The sequence below is a fragment of the Orycteropus afer genome, unplaced genomic scaffold (genome assembly GCF_000298275.1).
Source record: "Orycteropus afer afer isolate SDZICR_OR568_19922 unplaced genomic scaffold, OryAfe1.0 scaffold00077, whole genome shotgun sequence".
Lineage (NCBI taxonomy): Eukaryota > Metazoa > Chordata > Mammalia > Tubulidentata > Orycteropodidae > Orycteropus > Orycteropus afer.
In genome coordinates this window covers 4443693-4465282 of record NW_006921664.1, presented here as the reverse complement: position 1 = coordinate 4465282, position 21590 = coordinate 4443693, and the positions used below count along the sequence as shown (strand labels likewise).

Here is a 21590-nt window from a genome sequence, read left to right as displayed (position 1 = left end):
AATGCTCAAAAGGTGCGCAACCTGGCAGTGGATCTCCTGGCCAAAAGGTGGTGCTGTTCTGCTCTAGGCCGCGCTGGCGGCCCTCTTGACTGCACCTTCTCCTCCTCGGCTCCAGAGGGCGTGCGTGAGGCATCTGGCTAGAAAGAACACACTGGAACACTCTGAAGGGGAGGAGCCAGGTGGAGAAGGGAGGCCGACCGAGGGGGTGGGGCTGAAGATAGAGGCGGAGCTAAGACTAGGGGCGAAGCCAGGCTGAGTTGTGGAACCCGACCGGAATGCGGGGCGGAGCCAAGCTTTCGGCTAGGGTCAGGCAGAGGGGCGGGACAGTTTGTAGCCGGTCGGCGATAGAACAAGCGCCGCGCGGGAGAAAGCGCTAGGTGGGAGTTTTCCCGGACTCGCACGAGTCAGCTGTGCCGGACCGTTACCCGCCAGGAGCTCGGAGCGAGCGGGACGGCAAGAAAACAAGTGCGTCCGAGCACCATGATCCCTCTAGAGAAGCCGGGCGCCGACGACTCTCCCCCTGTCGCCGCCTCAGGCCCGGCCCTCCGGGGTTCGAGCGTGTTGCGCCGGTCGCCGCCCCAGGCCCGCGGGCTGCTAATGGAGATCAGCGCTACCGTGCGCACAGAGCCCTTTCAGGACGCCTACAGCCTAAGCCCTGGCCGGGAGTTGGGCAGGTGAGCGCAGGTGGGACGGGCCGGGGCCCGACTTAAGCTTCCCTCTGGCGAGGCGGGCGGGGTGGGGATGTGAGGCCGATAAGTGCTGGGGCCGTCCGCGTTGCTGGGGCCGATAACAGGCGCAGTGACTTGTCACATACTTGGTGCTGGAGGCGATTATGGCAGCTGCGTCTCATCTGCTTTCACCCTGCCGGCCAGGACTAGCCCATAGTGTCGGCCGGGCGTTCCGAGAAGGCTGCTGTTTAAATAGCATCAGTGAGAAAGTGTCCCCAACGGATAAACCAAGAGGAGGGACTCGTTTCATCGGGTAACCAGAAACCTTGACACCTTTCTCTGCTCTCGCTCATTTGGTAATTTAACGAAAATTGCACCTGGAGTGTGAACCACGCTTTTATCTTACTCTGGAGTAGCAAATCTGAAAGGAAGCTAGAGTCAGCTTTTGTTTTGCCTTAAGCTCTTCTGGATTTCTCCTTCTCTTTGTGGCTTTAATAAAACATAACACCAGTGGTGACAACTTCCTTTGCACTAGAAGTGTGTTAACTTGTATTAGCTGTTTTCTGCTTTTCTCATCATTTTAGTTTTGTTCTTTTAGTACTGTTCTAAAATATTTAGGCCCCTGTGCCTCAAGAGTGGCTTCATTCATAGGCTCTTGACCCTTTTCGCACTGTGTATGTGGACTCTGCTGAGAGCCAGCTCTTGCCTTCTCCTCCCACCTCCACCCCTGTTCTGTAGGGCTAAAAGGAGCTGACAACTTGGCCTCTGTTTGAAGTTGGAAAAGGCTGTTTGGATACTTTACGTCTTGGATGTTGAAGAGGGGTGACCGGGTGATTTTTAGGGAGTTTTGGGGCTCCCCTTCCTCCCTGAGAACAGTTTGGGGAAGTTGTCAGAAGTCCTAGTTTTGGAGTCACATCTGACCTCATATCTCTGATGTGCCTTTTGAGCGGGAGGCTTAGACCCTCCAACCTCACTTTTCTACTCTGTAAATTCCCTGTAATGGCAGTACTTACCCCCGGAGTGTTGTGAAGCTTGCATGCCTATAAAGGGCACACCACTGACCCTTGCAGGTGGTGTTCAAGAAATTTTACCGATTATTGCAAACATTTGTCATGGTTGCAAAATAGCACCATGTTGTAATGAGGAATGGGTCTGACAGTTATGACAGCCTTCAGCTTGGGTCTTGGAAAAGCCATTGGTTAAAAGTAATGGTCAAAACATGGCTGCTTTACAAATTTTAAGGAAACTTTTTATTAAAAAAAAAAAAAATTAGAGGAAACTTACCTTAAAATGTCAAACATACTCCAAAAATATTAGCAAAAGCAACAACATCTTTCAAGAACAAGATTTCCTTCAATAAGTTAGGCACGAATTGATGCATTCTGTGCACACCTTTTGAAGTTGAAAAAAAAAAAAAAACAGGTGAGGTGGGCTACTGGCTCAGCTAGATATTCTTATTTGTCTAGATTCCAGACATTCTGAAGTAACTGTGATTACTTGAAAAAGGAAAGCTAAACCTTCCGTTATTGGTTGAGTTGTCTAGCCTCATTCCAAAAAAAGGAAAACTGGAAATACAAAACTTAAATGTCTTCAGGTGGCAAGCACCATCTTGTAGACTTTATAACAAATAATTTAATCTAATACACTGATTTGTACCCTACCAGGTATTGTGGTACTAATTCCTCCAGGAATGTTACTTTTGACTTTTGTTTTAAGCTCTGTTACAGAATTAGTTTGTTTATAAGGGTTTTGTTTTTTTCAGGTGTGATGTTTTCTATATACTTTTTACTACACAAATTCCTTTACAAAAGGAATAAATCCTGAAGCACTGAACCAATAGAAATGAGATAGGTACTTGATATAAGAGCCTAAAACTGTGAAAAATAAAATTAATGTATGTTTTTCTCTTGGTTCCTTCTTTCATCTTGGAGGAGGTTAATGCAGTGTGGTTAAGATCATGGCTTTTGGAGTCAGAGAGTCTGGGATTAAGTCTTGGCTCTTACTAGTTATGTGGATTTGGACATTACCTAACCACATTTTTGCCTTACATGCCTCATAGAATTGTTGAGAGAATTAAATAACATACCTCTATAGCCTTACAGTTGTGCTTGGCACAGAAGAAGCACTCAATAAATGTAATTCATTGTGTAACTCAATAAATGTTATTTTACATGTAACCAGAAAGCACAAATAGACAACTTCAAAAAACAAGCAAGAACTGTTTAGAAATCTTAGGAAGTAAAAGCTCTGTTATGTGTTATAAGTAGTCCTTGTTTAAGAATTACAAATTTTGCCAGTTTATTATGGTTTTGACATAATTCAGTGTATGTATGCTCAGTCCTTTCTCTGGTAAGATAGGAAAGTTGCCTGTTTTTACAGCTATTAACTCTAGTTGCATTTCTAATATTACTAATTGGTCTCATACTAATACAGAACTTACAGAATTACTTGTGTTATATTTTAATGTTGTGGGAGGAAACACAAGATCTATTCATTTTCTATGGTCTTTCATTTAGTAAAATGTAGAAGAGTACAGAGTTAACTGTTTAAACCCCGAAATTGATTTATTTCATGAGTTACCATTATTTTATCTTAACAGAAACATAAAGCATTCACTGAGATGGGTGTTCTAAGAGAATTTCCTAAATGGTCAATATTGATTCCAGAGTAATGACAGGATGTGATGATCATTTAAAGAAAAGTCAGACTCTTTAATTTCTCCAGTAGAGGCCATAGCAACCTAAATGTGGGTAAATATATGATGTAAAACTTTCTTTTATTGCTTAAAGCTTCCCTTGTTATTTCTAAGGCTTGTTACCTTTCTTTGAGTCAGGATGTATGCCAATGTAAACTGCATTAATGATTGCAGTACTGAGGCACAGAAGAAATGACCTTGGGTTCTGAGAATTTTTTCAGAATGTTGCTTTCCCTTGTGTTTATTGATAGGTTAGGAACAGAAAGATGTTTTTAGAAACTTAAAATTACACTAATTTCACATTAGATGATTTGCCTTACATGCATTTTATTATCTAGTCCTCAACTTTAACGTTTTTTGACATATTCATAATAGTATCATGAGAAAAAATGATTTTTTTCACTTTTTAAAATACATTTTTTATTGTGGTAACAATAAAGATAATATTTCTTATTTCAGCAATCTTCATATGTACAGTTCAGCATAAAATATATATATATTTAAGCCATAAGAACATACTTTGCAATAGTTTCTATGTTATGACATACTCAGTTTAATTTTCCATTGAGGGGAAAATAACATATAAATATGAGTTTCCTGCTGGAATGTTGTTGTTGTTGTTACGTGCTGTCGTGTCGGACCCAACTCATAGCGACCCCTCCTTGGGTTTCTGAGGCAGTATCACTACAGAAGCAGATTACCCCATCTTCCTTCCGAGGAGTGGCTGGTGGATTTGAACCACCAGCCTTCTGGTTAGCAGTCAAGTGCCTTAGACACTATGCCACCAGAGATAGGTACCTATAATTGTATAGGGCTTTACAGTTTTACAGGTGCTTTCACATGTGTTATCTCATTTAATTCTCACTATAAACCTGTTTAGGAGTTCTGGTGGCATAGTGCCTAAGGCATTTGACTGCTAACCAGAAGGCTGGCAGTTCAAGCCCACTACTTCTGTAGTGATACTGCCTTGGAAACCCAAGGAGGGGTCGCTATGAGTAGGCTCCGACTCCATGATAGTGAGTTTGGTTTGGTTTGGTATAAGCCTGTTTAGGGAGCTCTGGTGGCATAGTGCCTAAGGCATTTGACTGCCAACCAGAAGGCTAGTGGTTCAAACCCACAAGTCACTCCTTGGAAGGAAGATTAGGCAATCTACTTCCATAGTGATACTGCCTCAGAAACCGAAGGAGGAGGGGTCGCTATGAGTTGGATCTGACTCAATGGCAGTGGGTTTATAAGCCTGTTTGGAAAGCCCCATTTTTCAGAGAAAAATAAGAAAAGCCAAAACCAAGAAATTGAGTCTCTTGTGAGAGATGGCTGAGCTGGGACCTCTGACTTTGAGATTACTCCCATTATATCATGAAATTTCTCAACGAATAATCTATGTAGGTAAAGCAACTTCCCATTATTTTATGAGAGGATTTGTTATTGAGTTCCAAATTGGAACAAATCCCACCAAGCTTCAGTGTCATATGGTACAGAGAGATGTCCTCTCTCCTCTCCTCTGAGCAGCAGAGACAAGAAAGGATTTTTATCAGAGAATAATAGAAATTTCAAGCTGAAAGAGACTTATTTCAGTAACTGTGTGTCCTTTACCTAAATTGATGACTGTAGGTAATGGCTTCAGGTTTTGTACCTTATAATGCCTTAAGCATATATCATAAATTATAAGTTATAATTCTTTAGAAATAAAGATCATTGTTAAATAATATTATTATTCATGTAGAAACTGCCTTGTTTTGGACAAAGATTATTTAAGACTTCTTGGCAGCTAATTATTAATTTGAAGAATTACATTTACAAGCAATTCTGGATAACCTGATATTTTTGGATGGATAAAAGGAAATTGCCCTTGTTTGTGATTTAGCAGTAGAAGTTGCATAGGAAGTATAACTTCTGCTCTAAGGCAGTTACTTCATTGTTTTAATTTTGAAAGTTGGAGTTTATAATGTTAAAATTGTTGTTGTTGTTGTTGTTATGTGCCATCGAGTCGGCCCCGACTCATAGCGACCCCTCCTTGGGTTTCCAAGGCAGTATCACTACGGAAGTAGATTGCCCCATCTTCCTTCCGAGGAGTGGCTGGTGGATTTGAACCGCCAGCCTCTGGTTAGCAGTCAAGTGCCTTAGCCACTATGCTACCAGAGCTCCTAATGTTAAAATTAAAATTCAAAATATGTAAATTTAAGAATTTAACAAATTTTAGGCTTGTTGCAAAACTATAAATAAAAAATTATAAAATCTGATTATCATACCAAATGCATTAGAAAAATTAAGAGCTAGGGTCATTGATTCACCAATTCAGGTAATAAGGAACTAGACTTATTTGGGGAAATTATGCATCATTCGCTGTCCCCTTTATAGGCAAGATGGCCTGCCACGGGGGAAGATTACATGTCATGGAGGAACATCTTATGGGAAAAATAGCATTTGAGCTGAGCTTTAAAGAATGGATGAAATTTCAATAATAGTGATGAAAGATAGTCTAGCCATTGGTAGCAAAACAAATAAGACATAATGCAAAAAAAGCACAGCCACTGCTGTGGTGTTGGATGCAACTCATCGCAACCCCTCCTTGGGTTTTCAAGGCGTTATCACTACAGAAGTAGATTGCCCAACTTTCCTTCCAGGGAGTGGCTGGTGGGTTTGAACCGCCAGCCTTCTGGTTAGCAGTCAAATGCCTTAGGTACTATGCCACCAGAGCCCCCAAATAAGACATAATGGCAGAAAAATTCAGTGAGAGAATGGCAAATAGTCCAATGTGGCTAGAAAATTAAATTTCTAAAAGGTTAAGTTGTCATAAAACTTGTATTTAAGAAAATAATAGGGACAGAATACATATATACTCTCAGTGTGCTAGCTGGTATCATTTGGTCACCCACTGCAGGGTACTGTGAGATACAAAGATGAATAAGCAAGATCCCTGCCCTCAAGGAACTCACAGTCTAGCTGGGGAGACAGTTATGAGTACACCAAGTTGTAATATGTCAGACCGAGATAAATAGTATAATGAAGGCATAATCAAAGCACTATATTATAATCTAGAATCAAACAGAACCTCAGAGATCATTTTTATTTTAAACCAAACCAAACTCACTGCCGTTGAGTCATTTCCGACTCATAGCGACCCCTCCTTGGGCTTCCAAGGCGATATCTATATGGAAGTACGTTGCCCAGTCTTCCTTCTGAGGAGTGGCTGTTGGGTTTGAACCACCAGCCTTCTGGTTAGCAGTCAAACACCTTAGGCACTGTGCCACCCGAGCTCATCTTTATGCCGCTCAGATTAGCATTGACATTTTCTGTCTTTGCTTAGGTCTTCTATATTCTGTTGTTTGCCTTTGTTTATAACCCCACATTTGAATTTATATTTTGAATCTGTCCAGTAAATAGATTTGTTTTTATAGAGAAAGGTACCACAGACTTCTCCCATCCAAAATCTAATGGATATCTTTGCCCTAAAATCTGTTATTATTCTGAAAATTCTTGTCTCAGCTGATGATAGCACATTTACCCAGTAGCCCAGGCTAAATATCTACAAGTCATCCTCAATTTATACCTCTCTTTTCTCCCCTCATCTCTCTCTGCATCTTAATCTGTCAAAGAGTACTGAGGAATCTTAAACTGAAGTATCTTTTAAATACATTCTCTCATCCCACCTCTACTACTGCAACTTTATACTCCTTTGAATTATTTTATTGGCTTCTCCGTTTCTAGTTATCACTTGATAATCCACTCTTCCCAGCATTACCAGAATTATGTTTTTTAAATAACTACCTTATTTCAAAAAATCCCAATAGGTGCACATTTTTATCCTGATGAAGCCAAACTCCTTAGCAAATCATGTGTACTTTTTTATGTATCTTTCCTTTTCCACCACCCTGGAATATGTTGTTTATCAGTGAGTAGTTCAGAAGTATGGTGTTAGTTTTTTATAACCCCTAAAATGCTTGGTGACCTAAGTTCTCTGTTTTGTATTAGTGAACTACAGATGACTGTGAAATGAATTAGTAACTCAGAAAATTCTAACAGCTGTGTATTCCAGGAAGAATTCTGGTGTTTAAGTCAACAACAACAACAGCAAGAAATAAATGTGTCTAAGTACATTTTATGATCTTTTAACTTCATCATTCCCAAGTCTCTCTAGATAACTGCAGTCTGTAGTGAGAGAAGAGCATTCTTTCTTATGCTTTGTTAGAGCCCTCAGTAATATAAAGCTAAGAAACAGTAACAATCTTTACCAGGAAGCCATGATTAACATGCATATTGGGGCCCTTTTGGGGTATGGAATTTATGGGGAATGCTGTGATAATGTACTTCTTAGTGTGTTTACTAGGGCTGTGCACTTTGAATGCATGGTTTTGAAGATTTTGCTCTATAGAAATACAGCTCCCAGAAATCTCTTGATCTGCTTCTAACTCCTCCTTAGTGGTTTTAAGGACCCCCCCCCTTCCATTGTACCATTTTTTTAGAGATGAAGATAGTATGCATGTTTCCTCAAACCATTGTGATGTGCTGTCACTCTCAGTGGTGTGCAGTATCAGAACAATTAAGAATTTTCCTAAGCATGGGATAGTGCAAGGGTCAGCAAACTACTGTGGCTGCCTTTTTTTTTTTTTTTTTTTGTATGGCTCGAGAGCTAATGTTTTTTGCATTATTAAATAGTTTAAAAGAATCAAAAGAAGAGTATTTTTAATAACATGAAATTCACATGTCAGTGTCCTTAAATAAAGTTTTTTTGGAACCCACCCACACTCATTAGTTTATGTATTGTCTGTGGCAGTGTTGAGTTAGTTGCAATAAAGCCGAAGGATTTACTATCTGGCCCTTTACAGAGAAAGTTTACCTACTTCCGATGTAGTATGTGATATGCTGGAAAAAGAGAATAAACCTAACCAGTGAGAAATGATGCCACAAAAGCAAATAGCGTATCAGAGTAGTCATTGATACAAGAGGAGAGCCATGAAACTGTGTTCTGTTGACTTAAAGAAATGGGTGACAAGCGTGACAGCAGACAGAATTTAGTAGTGGCTACTACTAACCTAAAGTTTGGTGGTTTGAACCCATCCAGAGGAAAATGGCTTTATTAAAGAATCAGTATGGAGACAAAAGTTTCTGATCTGTCATTTAAAAATAAACTTGTATTTCTTCATGTTATATAGTAAAGTAATGTTAAAGACTATAGGTACAAGCTCCTTTCTACTTAAACTATCTAATAGGATAGCTGTAGTCATTTCCACATTGCTAGAAGCAATTTTAAAAGTCTCTTCTGTCCCTTCCCTTCAAAAAGTGATGAATAGTATCAGAAGATGGGATTAAAAAAGCCATTTTTTCCTTTTCCTTCTGTAGTATTGGATGGGTGGCTGTTGCTAAGAAGTTATCATAATTTTGCCCCTTGTTAGCTTTATATGGACATTCTTACAGCACAGTACTTTTATCATTATAGGGTACAATTCTCACTTTATCCACTTTAATATACTCTGTTACCTCTCTGAATTGAACATTATTCAAAACAAAATTCTACATACTATCACAGAATCCGTGTATATTTAGAGAGCCCTTGAAATTGATTCTGTTCCTATGGAGCAGTTCTACTCTACACACATAGGGTTGTCTTGAGTCACAGTTGATTCCATGGCAACTACCAACAACAATTCTGTAACATAGGGTTTTATAAGTCAGTGATGTATATGAATCCAGTTCTCTGTTTGCTGATCACTTGTCTTCCCATCTGGTCTTCAAAAATATCCTTTCAAGCTAGATAATAAGTAGTGAGTTTGGTTTTGGTTTGGTAATGTTTGTTATCACTGATAACACCGTCTTATATACGTAAAAGAGTTTATCTTTGTGGTCTGTACCTCTTGTGCACCTCTTTATGTCTCCCTTGTCCTTAGCGTTACTGTGTTGGTCACAGGCTTTTGGTATATTGCGTTTCCCTTCACCCAAATCAGTATTTGCCTCTACCTGTCTAGCAGTGTTCCTTTGCCTCCCCTCCTATACCTGGTAACCAACAAAGTTTTCTTCCATATATAAACCTTTCTTTGACTTTTTACAATAATGAACTAATACAATATTTGTCAGAAGTCTTTCATATTTCTACAAACAAAAAGAATTATAATCTGAATAATGATATTAGATTGTTACCTAGTTAAATAACTATAGGAGTATGCCTAACAATTTATAATTCACCTTTTTTCTATTATTACTGTTGACAACAAAGATATAGAGCATATGAAAATCATATTTGTGGTTAACAGTAGCTGGGAAAGAAATCTTAATACTCAAAATAATGTCAGTTTTCTAGAACACTGGGCCAAAATCTAGAAGTTAGAATTTCACTGGGCAAATTAATACTTTACATTTAATTCTTTAATGCATTTAAAAAGTATAGTAGGAGGATGCAGGCTTGACAAAATTCATGAAGAAAAAGATACACATAGGTTATTTATTAGCCCAATATAAAATATGGAAAGCCTATAAATTTTTTTAAAAAGCAGTATTCTGTTGTATCAAGGTAAACAAAACAATAATTATGTAACACTTGATAATACTATACTTGGCGTACTTGTTTCAGATTTGGTTGGCACATTTCAGGGCAGTTCTGATGAGCCATATTAGCGAAAGGGTCAAGAAACCTTATGAGGAATGATGAATAATTGAGAAAGGGAAGAGGAGGTGGCACTTAACAGATTCATGATTGCTGTGGAAGAGTGAGTGCATCTATTCTGTACTACTCTGCAAAGGATCCAGAACTACAGCCCTTCAGTTGAATTTATAGAAAATCAGGTTTTGGCTAATAATGAAAACCTTAAAATTATATTCCTCCAGTAATGGAACAGACTACCTCACAATTAGAAAGAAGGCATATTGACATTTGCCATTAAGTTAAAAAAATATGATTTATAAGTTGCCTTCCAGCCTAAGAAATCATTGGGTATTTATTAGTGGTTACTATCACAACTTAATGCTTTGTCTCATGAATATTTTATTGCATACTTACTTTGTGGCAAGTTCCATACTAAGCAATGATGTGTATTACATATTTTAATTCTCACAGTAGCCCTTTGAAGTAGATGTGTTCCCATGTCACAGATAAGGAAAATGAGACTTAATGAGGTTAAATAAATTGCTCAAGATCATGTGTCCAGTAAGCTGCAGAGCTACTTGTGGGATTGAAGCCCACATCTCTCTTAATTCCAGAGCTCATACCCTTGATCAATATACTATACTGATTCTTCTGTTTGACTTGCTTGTTTATTTAGTGTAGTATATTGAGTTAATGCTTGTTGTATCTGTCTTTATAGGAAAATTAGATATTTTAGTTGGTTTTGTAGTTGAAATGAGATCATATGAATAACAATTCCAACTTTTATAATTTTGGAAAGTGATAGTGTTCTTTAGAGTAAATGAGTGGCAATAAAATTCATTTTATTAGGAATTCTGGTAACCCGATTTCTATTAAAAAAAGCATGTGGTTTTTAAATGATTTATAAATGTATAAATGTGCAGAAGATTAATTTTATGATCTAAATTTGAATCTCTACCAATGGGTATTTAGAAATTTGATTAAGATTTACCATTTCTGGAAAGCTGTCAATATTAACAATGAATGATGTTATTTAATTCTAGGGGGAAATTTGCAGTGGTGAGGAAATGTATAAAGAAAGATTCTGGAAAAGAATTTGCAGCAAAGTTCATGAGAAAAAGAAGAAAAGGCCAAGATTGTCGGATGGAAATAATTCACGAGATTGCTGTACTTGAACTAGCACAGGACAATCCTTGGGTCATTAATTTACATGAAGTCTATGAGACGCCATCAGAAATGATCTTAGTTCTGGAATAGTAAGTACTGTTGTAACTTTATTTGATAGTTGAACCACTTTACAGGATGCCACTCACCTATGATAATGTGGCAGGGCCTGATTCTCCTTTTTTGTTCTTCTTACTAATTTGACATATTCCACAGGACATGTGTATGTTAGATTTCTCATTTTCATTCTTAATGAAATTCTTCTGATTACAGTATAACACTTTCTTGTATTCTCATTGGAGGCATTCTTAAAAAGGTAAGTGATAACATGACATTAAAATAAAAGGCATATTAAAACCTCTCACATGTTCATGTATCTGAATTAATATTCTCCTTTCTTTTAGAAACAAATGTCTTGACTCATACCATGTTTTCAGTTTGATTAAGTAGGTAGGTGCCAAACAGCCAGTATGTTTAGTAGAGCCTGTCACTAGCAGTTTGGCATTGGCTACTAACCTAAAGGTTGGCAATTTGAACCCAGTCAGTGGCTCCACTGAAGAAAGGCCTGGCTAGCTGCTTCTGTAAAGATTGTTGTTGTTATTGTCATTGAATCATTGAGTCATTTCTGATCCAAGGTGTTCAGGGTAGAAATGCTTCATAGATCTTTCTTGTCCTACATTCAAAAAAAACCCTATGGAGCAGTTGTACTCTGTGACACATGGGGTTACCATGAGTTGTGAGCTGGCTCATCGGCAGCTGACAACCGTAGCAAGTAGGTACAGCATAGAATACAGCTTTGGAAAATGAAAGATTGTCCTTTCTCATTAAGAAATCCATTTTCCCTCTCTGCTTCCCGTGCCAAAGGAAAATATTTATAGATTTGGATACACTAAAAACCTGAGTATGTAAAAAAAACACAAAATGAAGAGACAGACTCAGGGAAAAATACTCATTTAGGCAAATCTTTAGTATCATATGACTAGATCTTACAAATCTAGCAAAATCCTAAATCTCCCAGTTTTAAATAAAATAAAGATACGAAGAGAAATTTCACAGACACACATATAAATGCAAATGAATATTGAGTCTTATAATTTTTATAATACAAATAAAAAGTAAGTTGCCATTTCCCCCTGTAAGATTAGCAAAGACACAAAATAATTTTTATTGGTCGAACCATCTCATTTATACTATAAGAGGGGAATATTAATGCCTTTAACTTTTCTGGGGAGCAGTCTGGTCGTTATTGTTAGTTGCCATCAAGTCAGTTCTGACTCATGGTGACGCCATATGTACAAAGTAGAATTGTGTCATTGGGTTTTCTAGGCTATGACTTTGTGGAAGCAGATTGCCAGACCTGTCTTCCAAGGCACTTCTGAGTGGGTTCAGACTGCCAGCCTTTTGGTTATTAGTCAAGCACTTAACCATTTGCCCCAGTTTTCTGGAGAATAGTCTAGAGTGTGTTTCAAAAGCCTTACCAGGAAAAAAAAAATTACACTCTTTAACCAGCAATTTCACTTACATAAATTTTTTCTCAAGGAAATAATCAGGCAATTGTGCAAAAATGTGTTACAAAGATGTTCATTGTAGCATTATTTGTATAGCAAGGAAGTAGAAATCTAAATATTTAGCAGGAAGGTTGATTAAATAAGTGAGAGCATTATAAAATGGATTACTATGTAGCTGTTGGGAGCTCTGGTAGTGTAATGCCTAAGGCACTTGACTGCTAACTAGAAGGCTGGCACTCCTCAGAAGGAAGGTTGGGCAATCTGCTTCCGTAGTGATACTGCCTCGGAAACCCAAGGAGGGGTCACTATGAGTCGCGTCCGACTCTATGACACATACCAACATAACAACATGTAGCTATTAAAAAAAAGATAAGGTAGATCTAAATATATTGACATAGAAAGGTTTTTTTAAATACCATTACATAAAAGATGTTACAAAACAATGTGTGTTTTCTTTTGTTTTTATTTAAAACTTTTTGTATATTTATAGAAGTAAAACTTTGGACAACTGAAATATTAAGTATCTTTCTCTTGATAATATTCAGAAGCATGATGGATAATATTACTTAAGAGCATTGTATTCATATGTTTTTAATTCTATAATTTCATTTGTAGGAATTTCTTCTAAAAGAATAATAAAATGTGAGCAGTGAGAGGCACAGAAGTGTTTACCACAATGTTTTTTGTTGTGGTGGTGGTGGTGGTAGTGGTTTTTATTATTATTATTATTATTATAGTAGAAATATCAAAAAAAATTGTGGAATGGGTAAGAAATGTAGTGTATGTGAATTATATCTTAATAAAGTTTTTTGTTCCTTTCCTCCAAAAAATATTGGTTTCAGAATCTCATATATAAGCCTTCTGCCTACCTAGATTTTGTCTTATCCAGTTTGTTTTGTAGAGGATCAAGGTAGAATTAGAAATTGATTTATAAAGACCCTCTGAAATTCTCACACAACCTGCTCTTCAGCCTTTAATCCTTGGACTCTTCTCTGTTTGGTCTTTCAGCCAGCTCCTGACTTTATTTTCTTCCCTTTTATTCCTTCCTCTTTAATAATCATTGTAAGTGATCATCTCTCACCAGCACCACCTATTATTTCCCTGTCAGTCTGCCTTTGCAACTCCTTTTGCCAGTTTGAACCTCAGAATACATGTGTGTTCCTACTCCTGTATTGCTGTACATTGGAAGGATTTGCAAACTTTGGTCAGCTTCATTGTGACTCTAAGAGTTCTATCCTCAGCTAAACTCTTGGTGTAGTTTGGTAATTCTTAATCTCTTAGCACCTCCTTTTAACATTCGCCAGGAGCTCATCAAAACTTTTACCAACTCTTACCTTGTTGCCTACTCTCCACCTGACATCATATACCTAGCCTTTTCTCCCTTGGTGGAGAAAAAAGAGGTCACCAGGCATACTCCCTCAGCTTTTGTCCTGATCAATCTGTCTTTACTGGAGGAAGAGATTTCAGTACTCACTGCCAAAGCTCAAACCTTTATTTATGTTCTCTAATTCTCTTCTTTGTTCTTATAGCATCTATGCTTTGTTTTTTCAACCCATTATCTAGTTTCTTTTAGAGTTTCAGTCCCTTCTGATGTGGTTTTATCCCCTATGTTTTCCAGTATTTCATAGTCTTTTCTTTCCTAAAATTCATTTAAACTATTGTCTTGCTTTGTTCTTTCCTTTACTGCTATATTCCTTAAAAGATTTGTCTGAATTTACAGCTTTCCTCACCTTCTAATCAATTGTGGACTATTTCATTGAACCATTTATCTATTCATGTGCCATTACCCCAATTCATTTTCAATCAGCTGCCATCTGCTCTCTCAGACTTTATGAGGCTACCAGCCTCCTTGCCAAAATCAATAACCTCATTTTGGTAATCATTCTACTTCTTGCTCTCTTTAAGCACTTGAAATTAATACCACCTTGAAAATATGTTCTTTGACTTTTACAGCTCTATTTTTCAAAAATCTTTTCCACCTAATATCTCTATCCTCGTAATGTTTTAATCTTCCATTGTGTGTTGGCCAGAATTCCCTCAGTTCTAGTCTATACATTTATCCTGGATGTTAACAATCTGTTTTTTGTGGCTTCAGCTATTATTCATGCTTATTATTTCTAAAATTTTGTTTCAACCTTAGCTCTTTGCCTGAGCTCCAATTGTATTCTTCCGGCTGCCTACTAAATGTACTCATATGCATCACAGATAATTCAGTGTCAGTACGTGTGAAGTCCTACGTTGGGCTTCTAATGCATGTTTTTCTTTTGTTCGCCATTTCTGTTGGTACCCTTATTTATTTAATTACTCAAGCTAGAGACTTTGAGGGAGTTCTGGTAGCATAGTGCCTAAGGCACTTGACTGCTAACCAGAAGGCTGGGGTTCAAACCCACTAGCCACTCCTCGGAAGGAAGGTTGGGCAATCTACTTCTGTAGTGATACTGCCTCGGAAACCCGAGGAGGGGTCGCTATGAGTCAGGTCTGACTCCACAGCACATAACAACAACAACAAACTTTGAAGCAATCCTCGATTTTTGTTATTTCCTTTAACGTTCATATATAATGCATTAGCTGGCCTTCCACACTTTTCCTCTAAAACCTGTTGGTCCCCCACCCCTTTTTTTGTACCCTCTGTTTTTCCTCTGCATTGGGCCTTCATTCTCACTCTCCTAGTAGCTTCATAGCTGATCACTGTTATCCTGATGTTAGAAAGGTAACCAAAACATAGATGTGGTGCTATTCTTTGTTTATAAACCGATGGCTTTTTTTTTTTTGCTTTGATAAGCATGTTTTCAGAACCAAAAGTCAGTATGATTTGGCCAAAAAAATTTTGTTCTACTTTTAGTTTGAAAGGAGCTCTGGTGGCGTAATGGTGGATAAGACTGTTGTTGTTAAGTGCCATCGAGTCAGACCCAACTCATAGCGACCCGTCCTTGGGTTTCTGAGGCAGTATCACTACGAAAATAGATTGCCCAACCTTCCATCCGGGGAGCGGCTAGTGGATAAGGCATTTGGCTGCTAACCAGAAGGTCAGTGGTTCAAACCCACCAGCCACTCCATGGAAGGAGGATGGGCCAATCCATTTCTGTAAAGATTTATAGCCTCACAAACCCAGTGGGGGTCACTATGAGTTGGAATCAACTTGATGGCAACGACTTTGGATTAGTTTACCTTTAGTTTGAAGGGGAAATCTTAGAGATACTCTTTGAACACTTAAATATCCAAAATTCTCAACCACATCAATAGATTGTTGTTAAAGAAACATGCAGGATATTACCACTGAATCAGTTACTTATTCCACATTACTTAAACATCTGCCATGTGCACTAAATACAAAAATGTGCTGGTAATATAAAAGTGAAAATAACAGTCCCTGCCTTCCAGTTTAAAAATTTAATAGAATAAATTGATATAAATGATCATAGCAGTGTTTGTTTGTTCATTTGTTTTAACTAGAAATTCTTGTTAGCTGCTGTGGGAACATAGAGGAAGTATAAGAGTCTTAATGTATTATGTATTTACTGTGTGCCAGGCACTATGCTTATTGCTTTATATACAGGTAGTCCCTGACTTACGAAATACTGGAGTGTATATACGAATCACACTTAAAATTCTGGGGTTTTTTTTTTGGTACATGTTACTGATAGTAATACACTATTTATAGTGCTGCAGCATGTAATTTGCTGATGTATCACTCTCACATGTTTACTCATAGATGTTCAAAGACCAGATTTATAAAGATACTGATCATAAACAACAATAATAAAACTAAAAAAAAAGAAAAGATCTTTGACTTATACCAGAACTGACTTAAGATGGAGTCATCAAAACCAAACCTTGTCATAAGTCAGGAACTACCTGTACAGTATTTATAAATTTTGGAGCAAGATTTTTATGAGAAAAAAAAAAAGGAGCTCAGAGAAATAATCAACCTCAGATTACACAGCAAGTAGCAGAGCCCCAGGATTCAATTCAGCAGTGTGTGATTCCAAAGCTTCTGCTTTTATGTATCTCCTGTACTGTTTGACTCTTCCTGGGAGATTCCTGGAGGAGACATTTAGCATTACATAATAGCTCATCGTTGTCTTGGTCAAGATTTTTCCATTTGTTTTGACATAAACCCATACTGTCTGTCTGACTTCTGTTCTACGTCCTGCAAGTTGTTGTCCAAGCACACAGTCTGTATTCTATTTGTTTTCTCAGCACTTAAAGATGTTCTTCCATTGTCTTCTGCCTTGGATTATTTATGACAAGAAGTCTATGATCATTCTAACTTTAGTTCTCCTAAAAATGGTCTTTTTATCGCTGGTTTTCAGCAATTCAGTCATGATGTACCTTGGTGTGGTTTTCTTTGTGTTTATCCCACTTGAGGTTCATTGAGCTTCTTGCATCTTTGGGTTTATAGTTTTTATCAGATTTAAGAATTTTCAAGCTATTAATGTTTCAGATATTTTCTCTGCCCTGCCTTTCTTCTTTCCTTCTTCCAGTTGTAGTGTATTAAACTGCTTAATACTGTCTGAGAGGTCACTGAGGTTTGGTTTATTTTGTTTAGTCTTTTTCTGTTCTTTCTCTCTACTTCAGATTGGATGGTTTCTATTGCTGTGTCTTAAAGTTCACCAATTCTTCTGCAGTGCCTGTTGTTGTTGTTGTGTGCCATCGAGTTGGCCCCTACTCATAGCGACCCCTCTTTGGGTTGCCAAGGCAGTATCACTATGGAAATAGATTGCCCAGTCTGTAGAGCTCATTTAATGAATTTTTTCATTTCAGCAACTGTGTAGTTCCATTCAGTTCTTTTCATACCCTCCATTTCTCTTCTCATTATATTCATGTTTTACTCAATCCTTAAGTAATACCGTTTTTAAGTAATAATACCGTTTTTAAGGTCCTTATTTGCCAGCCATTTTTACTATCTCGGTCATTTCTGGGACTGTTTTCATTGATGATTTTCCTGCTGGTTACGGGTTTGTAGTTTGTGGCTTTTTCAGATGTTTAGTATTTTTAATAGGATGCTGTCCATTTTGAATGTTACAGTGTTGAATGCTGTAACAGTCAAGGTTCTCCAAAGAAACAGAACTAGCAGGAGAGAGGGGAAAAGAGAGAGACTGATTGATTTTAAGGAACTGGTTCACCCAGTTGTGGGGGCTGGCAGGTCTGAAATTCATAGGCCACGCCAGCAGGCTAGAAACTCAGGCAAAGTGTCTATGTTGTAGTTTTACAGCAAAATTCTTTATTCCATGAAACCTTGTTTTTTTGCACTTAAGCCTTCAACTGCTTGGATGAGGCCCATCCGTATCATCAAGGTTAATCTTCTTTATTTAAAATCAATTGATTATAAATGTTAATCACATTTAGAAAATATCTTCTCAACAACATCTATACTAGTGCTTGACCAAACAACTAGATGGCATATCCTAGCCAAGTTGATAAAAAATTAACCATCACAAGTGGATTTTATGGTTCCCTGCAGTGCGTTGCATTTCATTGCATTGTTAAAGAGTGGCAAAGTTTATTTTGGCATGCATTAATTTGCTTGTAGAGCAGGTTTGTTAGGACAGGCTTAGCACTGGTTTCACTAATATGAAAGGCAAACCCCTTCTGGGGAGTCTGATTTCCCCAAGTGTTGGCATAATTTTTCTCCTTTGGGTGGACAGAATTTAGATACCTTCCCAAGTCCTTTGTTTACTCTGGAGATTGCTCAGCTTCTATTTCCATTCTTGCCTGACCTCATAGCATTTCACCCTGTGCATATGCATGTAAGGCGCTGGTAGCATAGTGCCTAAGGCATTTGACAACCAACTACAAGGCTGGTGGTTCAAACCCACCACCCACTCCTCGGAAGGAAGATTGGGCAATCTACTTCCGTAGTGATACCACCTCGGAAACCCAAGGAGGGGTTGCTATGAGTTGGATCCAATTCTACAGCAGTGAGTTTGGTTTTTTGTTTTTTATATGCATGTAAGTATTTTTGCCTAAGATTCCAGGATACCACTAAGCAGATTTCTGCAACTCTTTTGCTGTTTCAGTCCCCCCTCTCCTGTACTCTTCCTGAAAATTCCCACTGCCTCAGCCTAGCTGTTTTCAAGTCTATCTCCAAAATTTAGCAAGACTGCCAAATTCTGCTTGGGTTCCTTTCCTCTCTGTGCATCAGCTCATAAATTGCCTCCAATTAGGAAGGAAGGAAGACAGTAAAGTTCACCTTGTTTGTTTCCCTTCTCTCAGGGATGATGGTCCTATACTGCTTGTTGTTAATGCCTGAGCGTAGTTCTTTTTTTAGTTGTTACAACCAGAGGGCAAGCTATATATAAGTTGGCTGAAAGGGGAAGTAGCTACTTATCCTTTGTAAAGGTACCATGCATTTTTCACAACAGTGTGTTCTCTTCACTCTACCTAGTATGTACTTTTACCATTTTACCTAATAGATTCCTTTTCCTCCTTCCAAGCCCCAGCATAGGTATCATTCTGAGATATTTTTCTTCCTCCATTTTCATTAATTGACCCATAGCTAAGTTACTAATCACTTGATTTATAATTTCACACACATATATGTATGCATAAACATTTGTTCTTAAAAATATCTTTCATTTTTCTCTCCGCCACTAGTGTTTGAAGGCTTAGATATACTTGTTTGTAATTCATCTTTCTACGCCTAGCACATAGCATAGTGTCTGACATATTTGATCAGTGTTTGTTGAATTTAAATAGTGAAGGAGTAAAGATCCGCACTGGCCATCTGAGTAGAGTAGAAATGGAAATGCTAGTTTAGATAGAAAAAAATGTTTGGTCTCTGAGATTGGAAGCTGTGTTCTAGGCAAGGCTCAGGCAGCCAGGGAATCTTTAGTTACTGGTGGCCTAAAATGTCATTTATGTGGCTATGAATAATGTTGACCACATATACTTACAATTTTCTAAGGAACTTTAGAAAATTGAAATTTTAAAGTTCTTAATTTTTTTAAAAATAGCTTTTGTATAAATTTTTTTAAAAGTTCTTGAGTTATAAGAAATTTTTGGTAAGATGTAGTAATCTTGCTTTAGTTAAAGGGAGGAATAGCAAAATTCTTCTTAGTGCTTCCAAAAAGCCAAACCAAACTCACTACCATTGAGTCGATTTGACTCATAGCGACCCCTCCTTGTATTTCCCAGAAAGTATCTCTATGGATGTAGATTGCCCAGTCTTCCTTTCTGAGGAGTGGCTGGTGGGTTTGAACTGCCAGCCTTCTGGTTAGCAGTTACATACCTTAGGCACCACACCACCAGAGCTCCCAGTGCTTAGGTACATTTTATATGAAGGAAAGTGCTTTGTGTGAAGTAAAGTTGTTAATTACATTTTTTGTTACCCTGCTTGACAAGATGCTTTTAACATTTCAAATTATACTTCAGTAAAATTACATTTACTTACATTACTTAATATGTGTTTTGGTTACCTAGTGCCAGTCTAACAGAAGATATCACAAATGGGATGGCCTTAACAAACAGGAGTTTATTCTCTTACAGTTTGAAGGCTTTAAGTCTGAGTTCAAACTGTCAGGCTCTAGGGACTGAGTGAAAGCCCCTGAACTTCAGATTTCAGCTCTGCCTTCTGTTCCCAGCCCACTGAAGCTGGAGGCTTTTCTTCACTCAGCTGCTGGCTGCTGAGGCTGACAAGCCCAAGGTTGACTAGTAAAAAAGACACAGTCCCAATGTTACCAAACCACATGGCAGGCCATTAATTCAAGTCCATTGAAAGTCCCAAGGTTGGCAGAGCATGGCAGGCTGCTGAACAACGACACGGGTACATGCAGGGTTCAAGTGTGCCATAAGCTAGAGACTATGCCCAAGGCTTCTCCTTATGTACAAGAAGCAGACCGCATCCCTATGGTAACTACTCAGCTGCTCATAATAGATTCCACCATGGAGTTGATTACCAGTCTCATCATGGGGAATACTGCATCTAGCTGCCCAGCCCCTCAGCCACACCCAGCCAGGTTGACACACAAATGTAACTACCACAATATGACAATTAGTTAAGTCAATGGATAAAGTTTACAGTTAAGCAGGGTAAGCTCATGATTGCACATTGTACCCATGAAGTATCTAGTCTTACTTACTGATCACTCAAGGCTGCCTTTTGAATCTTATCTTATAATAGTCTGCATTTAGAGTTGGCCATATTTTTTGAGCATTTATGTGGCCTACTTAAATTTTTGCTTTTGTTAAAGCAAGATGGGTAAACATAGTGGAAAGAACTAATGATAAATTCCACTTAAATTTTAGATTAAAAAGATTTTTGTATTTATGTAAATTGACCTCTGTTGAGTTTTATTGGAGACGGTAGTAGTGAGCCGACTCAGATGACAATAAGTTGCAATTGAGAAACTTTTCCAACTGAAATGCAGCACTTTGTTTCAATTCTGGGTCATGGACAATTCTGAGTATACCTGGTAAACCTTGGCTGGTCTATGTACAGGGCTTTGTGGCCTGCACAGCTTGGGGCTTAGTCAACCCAGCTCATGCTGCATTTTGTTTTAGGTCATCAAATCCCTAGTGTACTATTCTTCTAGGCCATTAGTAATTTACTCTCAAATTTGTAAATGTTTACCATTTCCTTTCTTTTGAGTTATTTATTACTTTAACTTTACCAGAATATCTAATAGCCATTCACAGTTAGTTACATAGAAATTGTTTAAGTGCTTTCAAATATTATTTTTATGTGATAAATAAAATATAATAAAAAACCAGTAGTATGTTGTTGTTGTTGTTGTTATGTGCCGTCGAGTCGGCCCCGACTCATAGCGACCCCTCCTTGGGTTTCCGAGGCAGTATCACTACGGAAGTAGGATTGCCCAACCTTCCTACCGAGGAGTGGCCAGTAGTATAGGTTTAACCAAAATGCAAATCTTATCAGCCAATGAATTATTATCTTTAACTTGCATCACCTGTAACTTTTCAGCTAAATTATGTTTCAAACATAATAGAAAGAACTAATTATAAATTGCTCTTAAATT

At 38.0% G+C, this 21590-nt stretch overlaps 1 protein-coding gene across 1 annotated transcript in view; it reads left to right on the top strand.

Annotated features, from left to right (window-relative positions):
- Positions 1-480: 480 nt before the first annotated feature.
- Positions 481-21590, top strand: part of STK17A (serine/threonine kinase 17a) — a 38422-nt gene continuing 17312 nt past the window's right edge. The window contains exons 1-2 of the mRNA XM_007941231.2: positions 481-674; positions 10984-11196. Of these exons, the coding sequence (XP_007939422.1) occupies positions 481-674; positions 10984-11196 (407 nt within the window). The remainder of the gene's footprint in view (positions 675-10983; positions 11197-21590) is intronic.